General features: G+C 38.4%; 1 protein-coding gene across 1 annotated transcript in view; it reads left to right on the forward strand.

Moving 5' to 3' along the window:
- The window catches only part of shf (Src homology 2 domain containing F), a gene marked incomplete at both ends in the record, with an annotated part of 92,380 nt that overhangs the window by 64,942 nt on the left and 16,946 nt on the right, over positions 1-10,492 (forward strand). Inside the window, 2 exons of the mRNA XM_079241743.1 lie at positions 1,971-2,189; positions 3,025-3,123. Of these exons, the coding sequence (XP_079097869.1) occupies positions 1,971-2,189; positions 3,025-3,123 (318 nt within the window). The remainder of the gene's footprint in view (positions 1-1,970; positions 2,190-3,024; positions 3,124-10,492) is intronic.

Consider the following 10,492-nt stretch of genomic DNA (forward strand, 5'->3'; position numbering starts at 1 on the left):
TTTATCATGATATGATGTCAGAAGTGTCCACATGCTGCTGGTCGAAGATAAAAATGAAGTATTAATGGAAAAAAAAAAAGTAAATGGATAGTTTCTGGTCACCTCTGTTCCATCAGTTCAGGCATGTGCAGCTGGAGGCAAAGCTGTGTCATTTTTGCTGCCTCTTCCTCTCCTCTTATTTCAGCTCTGACACTTCCTCATGCTACCATCACATCAGCTGTCACAGCATACATGACTTAATAGAGGACCCGACCCTTCCAGAGTATTACCTAGGTACTGCCCGAGAATTTTGAAGCTGAAATGACTTTTGTTACTATAAGTTACCAAAATCACAGGAGCAGCTATTTTCAGCTTCAGTTAAACAATGGTATCTTCTGTAATGTATTTTTTTTCTTTTTTGTCATAGATTTGAAACAGAGTTATTAGATATTTTATGTCACAGATTGTTGGCAATCGGTGCTTTTATAGCAATAACCAGATTTGACTTGATGTGTCTGTAAAGTGCCTTGAGATGACATTGTTGTTACAAATAAACCTGGATTGAATTGAATTGAGTTTATTAAGTTAAATACCCCTCATACTATACGTCTTCACTCTGAGCGTATTTTACGGTGGCAGGAACTATAATGGATTGAAATGTACAGGTCATGAACTGCACGGCGGTGTGGTTGTTAGCGCTGTCGCTTCAAAGCTGGAAGGTTCCTGCTTCCACAAATGTTCAGGCCTTATAGTGAAACTCTTATCAGTGCATTCAATTAATCTTGTCAGGTCAAGAAGATTGTTAAAAAAAATGAATCAGAGCTGAGCTGAAGGTGTGTTTGGAAACATTAAAATATCTACTTAGTTGGGTTACACAAGCAGACTTTTCATGTGCTGTGTTTTGTGTCTCTGCTTTATTCAAAAACCTTAAAAGGTCAGTGACAGCACTTGGATGTTCAGGTGTTGTCATGGTCAGTGTGAAAGCAGAAGGGAAAAGAGGCTGTGCCACACACACACACACACACACACACACACACACACACACACACACACACACACAGTCCTACTGTCACTCTGAGAGCATAAGTAGTGCTATAGCAGGAAATACTATCATTTTTAATAGCAAGTACTCGGATGTGTTTTGGGGAAGAGATGTCTGATATTATCGGCCAAAATCGACATTAAAATACAATATTGGAACTTATCGGTATTGGTTATATACTTGTTTGATGACACGTCTACACAACATGCACATATTATATATCAAACTCTTCAGCTGAGTCTCCTCGAACTTAATATAACAAAATATAACCGACATAATGTATAGTTTTACAGATATTGTTTGTTTGACACAACTCACTCCAAAACTTGGTATCAGAAATTAAGATTTGGACAAAATCGGTACATCTGATATCAGTGAAAAAGTCAATATCAAACATCCCTAATTTAGAGTCTATCATTCATTGCAGGAACCAGTGACGGTGTGTTGTCGCGTAATGCTGATACCACAATGTTTCTTAACACCTGCAGCCGTTCGTTACTGATTCATGATTCATGGATTTCCTTATTGCCAATGTTTTGCATTGTACCTACTGTTTGTTACTATGATGTTTCTATTTTCTGTGTTAGAAACAGCATTTATGTGCTTATAGTAGTTTCATATTGCACCTTTTAGTCATAAACCAGGCGTGTTTTCTGGCTCGAGTCAGCGCTTTATTCTAACTAGTAATGCACTAGTAATGTTTTTTGTGTAAAAAGTAATGCCTTTTCCTTTATTTTCTGCCCCATAACAAAGTAATGTATATCTGATTTTGTAAAGATGAGGCCAACTTGATTTAAGGGAGCTGCTTTACCTCGTTACACTCATCCTGTTATTTGCTGTTATAGAAACGTGTACAATAATGAAACACATCTAGTCTTGGTGTATTCAGGCGAACAGTTTTATTTCAGAAACCTGGCAGTAACGGTCAGTCTTTCTTTCTGGTTTGCAGAGATCAGGTCCGGTGGACGTGTCCCTAAGGAAGGACCGGTGAGGCAGCTGCCCCTGTACGACACACCATATGAGCCAGCTGAGAATGGTGGAGACTCAGACCCTGAGCACCTACGGTGCCCCAGAGAAAGCCGACTGCCCCAAGATGACGAGCGACCCCCCGAGGAGTACGACCAGCCATGGGAGTGGAAGAAGGAAAGGATATCCAAAGCCTTTGCAGGTGTGAATTTAATTATTATTCTCAGGTTTTGGCTTTATTTATGAAAATAAACAATGTTGGGACGCACTAAGAGAAGCTTACACACATTACTGGGATGTAAAGATGCTATTAGGGCGTCCACCCCTGTTTTCAGCATTTCATAATAATACAAACTTGTTTAGTCAGAAAATTTTCTCTACCTGCTGAACGTTTACTTTTTCATTCTAGATGTTCAGGCACTTAATCCAAAAATGATCAAATCCAGTCTAGACGGTGTTTATGGAAGTGCTGCTTCATGGACGTTTCACTCTTTTAACACAATTAAATGGAAATGTGTTTCTCTTTTGCTTTACTAACCCAGGTGTTGGCTTTTCCAGCTTTAACATTTTTCCATTATGGCCTTTACTGAGTTATGATAGTTCTCCTGCAACCAATTTTAAACTGTCTGTTTACGCTTCCTTCTCTTTCCTTAACCCTCCCCCTCTTTCTTATTGCACCCGCTACATTCATGTTTTGCAGGTGTCCAGGCTACTGTTTGCTGTTTTGATCCGGCTTCTTCTAGTTTAAACTAAGCTGATAGCTCAGCTGCTTGGGGAGGGGGCATGATGGGCTGGAAGGTTGCATGTAGGTGCAGGTAGTCACTGTGGTTTGACAGCTTGAGCATGGCTAACACAGCCATAACATCAAGCAGGGCTGTTCCTGGAAACACTTTGGGGCACAGATATGTACTCAAAAAGAAGGAAAAAGGTGCCAAGGCTTTTAACTGAGAACAGAAAATCAACAACCTTGACTATTTATTTCATCATCCGTTTTCTCTTTATATATATATTTTTTTTTCTTTCTTATCCTTGAACAGCTCTGCTTTGTTATGACTGCATTAGCTACGAGGGCTCTGTAAGTGGCACTGGATCAGATCCCAAAAGAAGAAAGGACTCCACTTCTAAATCCCTCACAGGTACCATTAGAGATGGGGCTGGGGAGTCTATCTTTTCTTCTTTTTTTCCTTTTTTCTTTTGTTTCTTTGCTATACTTTTTTTTTTTCATTATTACTTTGCCACTGATGTCTGAACTTGTTGATTCTTACCATTTCAGTAGAAATACTCTGCACTAATAGCCTGTTTCTTTCAAAGTTTATTCATGGTTTCAGGTTTTGCTTGACATTTAAGCCTTTAATGTGATTGAATCAAACTGAGACCGACGGTCACTCACTGAAAATGCTTTGAAAATTGTCCTAATTTGAATGACATTAAAGGCATGGTAGAAATACTTGCAATTAGCTTTTCAGTACGCACAAGTGTAACAAATGCAGTTAATGCTTGTTGGTGCTCAGAAGTAGAGGAAGTGAAGAGGAGATGATGGGTGGAGATGATGAAGCACTCCTCCAGCAAAAAGAAAATACTGAACATCACAGCTAAAGAAACACAGACATGCTTTACAGAGATGGTGCTTTGACATTTTATCAACAAAAGTGTGAATTGTTTAAAAAAAATAACGATTGAATAAATAACAGTGGTTGCCAAAAAGTAGCCATTTTTCATTTTTTTTTACATGGTTTTGTAAATACCTCAAAGGAAGGTAGATCCATGTTGGAGTAGATACGGAGAGGGAAGACCATTTGAAGGTCACTAAACCATTTACTGAGGAACAGCTTTGTTTTATTTACAACTTAATGGCATTTTTAGAAACAAAGAAAGAAAAGAAAGAAGAAACAAACTGAACATGCATGACATGAAAGGCTTTATATGGTGGATGATATGGTTGTAAATCCATTTTAAACAGTAAAACAATAAAAAGAGATGCTGTTAAATTCCCATCTGTGCATGTTGAACTCTGAATTAAGTGTTGATTTTAAAACAGAGGAAGACGGGAATCATAATCTCTTACAGCGTCATATTGGGTCTTAAAATGGACTCATTGCAGATTATTACAAGTCCTGAGAGGAAGAACAACTTTCCATGCAATAAAAATAATTTTCATGTACAACAGTGTTTTAATGTCCAGCTTTAAAATATTGACTTCATACAAAACCTTCAACACTTTTTCACCTGACACTCTGCTGGTGGATTTCATGTCAATGAGCCAAAAGATTCACTCAGTGTTTCCACAGTGATACGAAAAACCCTTCATATGCTGACGCTCTGATTTCTAGCTGGAGATGTTTTTAAACAGCTGTCCAGAATCACTTGGATTTTTTTTCCATCAGAGTGAAAGGGATGGTTTGTCCTGTAAAATGTATCAAGTTTTTATGTTTGCAGTTCTTTATGTGACATTAGACTGATAGAAAGCGAGTGGATCTCATTCGTGGTGAAATAAAGAGGCTTCAGGGAGTATTTAGTGCGTATCTGCAAGTGAAGAGAGTACCACTCTGTACCAGTCAGCATCACTGCAAGATGTTATCACATCATCACAGGACAGGAACAAAGAGACTTTTGAAAGACTTTGAAAGAAAGTTGGGATTTTCTATTTTTGGAAAAATACAGGACACAATCATAAAAGCTGCTTTTCTTATCATGGTTTTAAGGCAAACCTTATGCACACATCTGTATAAAAAACCATTTGTCACATCTATTTTTTTAAAATGTTTTTTTCTTTTTCTGTTAACTTGTGAGAGTAATTTGTCTGCCACAGACTAGTTGAATAAGGGATACTGAATTCTAAGGGATACATTTTCCTTCTCTCCTTTGTAATTTTCTTGTCAAGCATTCCTCAGAAGAATTTGTTTCGAGCATTCTTTACCAACACATTTCCCTTTTAGCTCTTCCATTACCGACAGCAACTCTCTTCTGATGGTGATTCATTTACTAGTCAGAGACACCAGATAAGTCTTTGTTTATAACAAAAGCGAAACTTTAAACATTTATTTTTGTATTTTCTTTGCCTTTGCATTGATCAGAAATGTTTCCTAACTGTCTGAAAAACAAAACAGGTGTAGAAAAAAGCAACTATGTAAATGCTAGAGCTGCCTTTGGGACAAGCCCTGTCAACACGGGCTTCTTGCTTTTGCCAGTGTCAGCATACACCAGCCTTGGATCCAGACATCAAGGGGCTTAGCGAAAGTTTCCCACCTTTTAAGGTGTGAGCATGTCTGCTTGCATCAAAGTCTCTGATCTTTGCAAAACAGCTTTGCTACGATTTGAAGAAATTATACACTTCTTTAGAGTTAAAGTCCATCTGTGAGCAAATTATTTTGTTGGATTGTATGATATAGTAATGGTCAGCTACGAAGTTTAGCATCTTGTTTAGCATTCGTCTCTGCACGCAGCTCTGCATCTCCAACACCACTACATTTACTGTGCTGTAAAGAAGACCTTCAATCCTGAACATGTGAATTATCAATGTTATAAGTTGCTGCATAGATGTGCTAGTTTATCTATTTTTTTTTCTTCATTTTTTTGGCTGTTCTTTGAAGAGCATCGTATTTTTCTGCCTTTCTTCAGATGAAGGTGTTCAGCAGATGTTAGAGCTGGATTCAAGTCATACAAGATCACGTTGACATCTATCTCGTCATTTTCCTAACAGTGATGGAGCCCCATATCATCACTCTCCCACCTCTCTGCTTCAAAATCCGGATCTTGCATTTACTGTGAAGGGGCTTCAGATGGATACCAAGCAGGCAGAGACAATTTGATATTTTTTGGGGGCTTCAAGTAAGATGAAGAGTAAACTCAATATTTCTTCTTCACATAGTTTATGGAGATCTGTGATATGCACCATATTTCACTCTGTCTGAAAGATGATGCATCCTGACACTGGGATTCCTACTGATAACCTTTCTGTTGCATCTGAAGCTCTTGAAAGTGATATAAAAAATATGTAAGAAATTCTGATCTTTCTAACGTTCTCTTCAAAAAACAATTACACATGTACCAGAATGAAGTTCCCTGAATGTAAAATGGCAAAATAAGAATCGGAGTAGCTTTATTTGATAAAGAGTCTCCAACAGAGAGGTAGTGGTAAAAGTTTGATGTCATCAAAGGTTAGTTTCAACTTCACAGCCCAAAAGTGTGGATAATGAATTTACACCCCACCTACCCCCCAACCACCCCCCACCAATCCATAGCGAACAAAAAAATCCACTGTATTTTAGTTGTGTTTTATTAAATATGAGATCAACATCAATCAATGCTGCTTTAAAAGATTAACTTTCCACTGTGAACACCTTCTGGAGTTTAAGGAGTTGCTTCCTGCATGCTGTTAATGATGACACGAGTATACTGCTTTAGTTTGCCAGCATTTTCTTTTCTTCTTTCTTAACTCTATTCTGGTTTGGTCGCAGTCACCAGCAGTTATAGAAATCCCTCATCAAGTTGCTTTATAAGGCACGATTCAAGCATTTTTGGAAGCGGATGTCCTATTTTAGTGTAAATTTAACAATATCTCCCTGTGCTTTCAGGTTGAGATGAAAGTTTTACATTCCAGCAGTTGCTGAAGCACTTTACAGCTTTGTAATATCAATGATTAATGATGCTGTTCACCATGCTTTTTTTTTTCTTCCCCTTTTCCAAAAGCACTTTCCTGTACACATCAACACCTTCGTAGTTGATACTCCAGCAATTATGAGGGAAAATGAAAGTGTCTCCAAACAAAATGCTGACAAATAATGAAAAAAGATGTGCAGCCTTACTAAATTTTTGAGTAGGTGTTTAAAAAAAAAAAAATACACAAAAGCATTATAAAGCTATGGCATTCTACCTATGCCTGGCTGTGGTGTAACACAATAACGTAATCAGTATAAAAGGCTATTTGTCTTCATTAACGATAGAGTAAGAGTAGCACAGCACTGCTTCTTGCTGCAGCCCTTTTTTCCTAGCTGTTCCTATCACGGCCTGCGTGCTCGCCTCTCCACAACACTTGGTCTGCTCTTATTATTCACTGCTGGACTATCTCCTGACAGGTATGCAATGGAATGTAAATTCCCTGCCTTGTTAGGGTGTTGGGAGGCTGTGTACTTGCGGTTTGGTTAATCACTCATCCTCGCTCCCCTCCACCCCCACTGAACACACACACTTTACCACAACCTCTTTCCTGCCTTCCTCCAGGCTGCTCAGAAGGTGATAGATGAGTGTGGAGGTGAAGAGTGATGAAGATGCATCAGAATTTGACCATTTTTGAGAAGTGTGTAAAGTGTGGAGAGGAGAAAGTGTATTCACGTCTGTTGGCTTGTGTTTGACTTTTTCGCTCTGTGACATCCTGCCATTGGAAACTTAAACCTCTTTAAAGCAGGAAAAGGACCGAGAGTTGTTGTTATACCTAATCTCCATGGCGTCTGTTGCCTACTAGTAGCTCTCTTCAGTTGGCTTCCAGCCAGCAGGAAACCAGGCATCAGACACACTGGTGTTGCCTTCTTCTCCAGGTCTTAAGGGGCTTTATGGCATTTTAATGAATCTTCAAGGGGTCAACGACCCAGAAATGTGAGACTAGAGTTTAATGTCCTAAAATAAATAAGTGATTCAGTTACAGCCCTGTTTTGTGGGTGCCATATTTCAGCGTCTCACCGCTTTCTTGATCCGATTTCCCCCACCGCTGTCCGTCATTCTGCAGCCCAGTCTCGTCCTGCAACACCCTGCTGATAACCTTCCTGACAGCCCTCTTTCATGAGCCTCAAACGTGTCTTGCCATCTTCCACAGAGCGCTGCCACTGGTCTTATCTTCACTCACACACATTTGCCACACACAACAACACTGGAACCCCCCCCCCCACTCCACCCAACCCACATGGATGCTCCTGCTGGCTCGCTGTCAGTAAGGTGTCGCTCCCTTCTCTCTATTTGAAGGAGCAGAAAACAAAAGAGCATTGGTGTCATCTCCATCATCTGTTTTTATGCCCTTTCCCCTTAATACAAATACACGTCCTCCAGAAAGAAAGAGAAGGTGCACTTTGACCGTATAATGTGATGGATCGAATATGCAGAGAATTGTGAGGTGGCATTTCCGTTCCCCCGGAGCATTACGCCGGTGTTATCTGTCACGTTTCGAGTGGGGATGGAGCAAACTCGTCTTCAGAAGAGCTTGATTTTGTGTTTCGAGTTCCTCTGCTCATAATATGCCGCATAAACATCCCAATCTTCCAGCTTGTTGTGAATATGCATGTAATTAGTCAACCAAATTAGGCAGAACTAAATTAAATGCCATTGGTGGAAATGAGCATAGCTGCTGATTTATGGTGTTGCACTGCTTATAAATATAAAGTGTCATGACCCATTCATGAAATTCAGGTAAACAACACAGCTGACTTTAGAAATAGGTGCTCCTGGAAGAATAAAAGATTTAAATCAAACTTTATTCATATAGCACTTTTCGTGCATATTCATTGCAAAGCGCTTTACAACCGTAAAGAAGGTATATAGAGGTAAAAAAGAGACATATTGTCTTTTGTTTAGGGGCTTTCTTTTCAGGGTTTTCTTCAGCCTTTGCATTAAACTGCTGGTTGGGATGGCTGCGAAACAAATATCAAAAGCCAGTGAGGCATAAAAAATGGGTTTTCAGATTTTTCTGTTCACATTCTTAACACGGTCTGTTTTTGGCTGTTCATTTGAGCGACAGGTGCTGTGTCAATCATTAATATCCTTTCCTGTGTCAACAGGAGCTGATGTTTACTAATACAGATCAGGGATTATGCAAATGAGAAATGGCATATTGATCCACATGCAATCAGATTACATGGCAAAGAAGAGTGGACGTTCATCTTTATTCAAGAAAGAAAGGCACAAACCTTCCAGAGCAAGCGATGCCATTACGATCGGCAGAACTTTTGAATGCATAAAAGGTGATGCATCAAGATTTTTTTTTTTTCCCTTATTCAAACACCTGGGCTCAAATGCGTTCTCCCTAATTTTCACAGTGCTAAATGCTATTATTCAGCTGTGCAACCAAGCGAATCTGAGCCACGTTCACCCAAATCATCTCCTCATTCTGTGTGAGGCTGCAGAGTGCAGGCATCCCTCTGCTCCCCAAACAATTACACGCTAATCTGCAATGTGAAATGAGTATTAGGCTTCTAATCTCACAGGAAGAGAGTCCCATACTACACCACAAAAGTAGAGGAAGTTGTATAATGCAGTTTTTTTGACCTTCCGTCTCCATTCCACCACCACCTGACACCTCTCCAATCATGATGGACATCATGCAAACATTCCCTCCATGCACCTTTCCATAGATTAGCCCCCTGACACCATCTGCCCATCTTTTTAATTGCATGTCAGATTAAATATTCTCCAGTCCCCCCACCCGGCCATCATCTAGCTTCCAGATATTGCTTCTTATTTTAATGCCCTGGATCGCTGCCATGCTGCCGGTCCTCATAGGGGCAGCAGACACAACATTGTGTTTATTCTCCCAGAGGAAATCAGCCCAAATAACAACACGCAAAGGCTTATGAGGTCAGCGGCAACAACAGTAGGTTTTTCTTTTAATAAGTGAGATTTCTCTTTGAAAATCTAGCTGTACAGTTCCTTTAAAAACGTAACCACTGTCTGAAAAGTCAAGATATGTTTGACTTACCAGCAGTCTTGTATTATACAGGAATTTCACAACATCCCCCAAACTGCTGTTAAAGAAGTATAATTTTACCCTAATCTGTGCTTGAATGGTTGAAACGACCTAAAATAAGTTGTTTAGACAAAAAGAAACTGTTTTTAAAGACAACTCACTGCCAAAGTCAACAAAAACACGATTAACCGAGTGATGTACATCGGTCTTCCTCTGTTCATCCCTATCCTGCTCAGCCAAATAAGACTGTGCTCGCCTTTTTATGACTAATGAGACGGATGAGTCAAATTCTAAATGCCACAAGGACTACATCCACCTTTACCATTTTGTGTTTTTTTTCTTTTCCATGTTGATGTGACACCTATTTGAAAGCATTTCAGGACTGCGTTGACACAGCAATCTGAAATCTGTGCCTGAAATCTGGAGCTTGTCAGTTGTTCATTGAAATGTTTTGATTTTTGGGAAACTATTAACTAATTAGTTTGGGTGGGTTTATATAATATATATATTATTTAATATATATATATATATATATATATATATATATATATATATATATATATACACATATACATATATATATATATATATATATATATACACATATACATATATACATATATATATATATATATACATATATATATATATATATATACATACGTATATATATATATGTATGTATATATATACATACGTATATATATATATATATGTATGTATATATATACATACGTATATATATATATATGTATGTATATATATATATACGTATATATATATATATGTATGTATATATATATATATATATATATATATATATACATACATACATA

The sequence above is a fragment of the Telmatherina bonti genome (genome assembly GCF_933228915.1).
Source record: "Telmatherina bonti genome assembly, chromosome: 1".
Taxonomy (NCBI): domain Eukaryota; kingdom Metazoa; phylum Chordata; class Actinopteri; order Atheriniformes; family Telmatherinidae; genus Telmatherina; species Telmatherina bonti.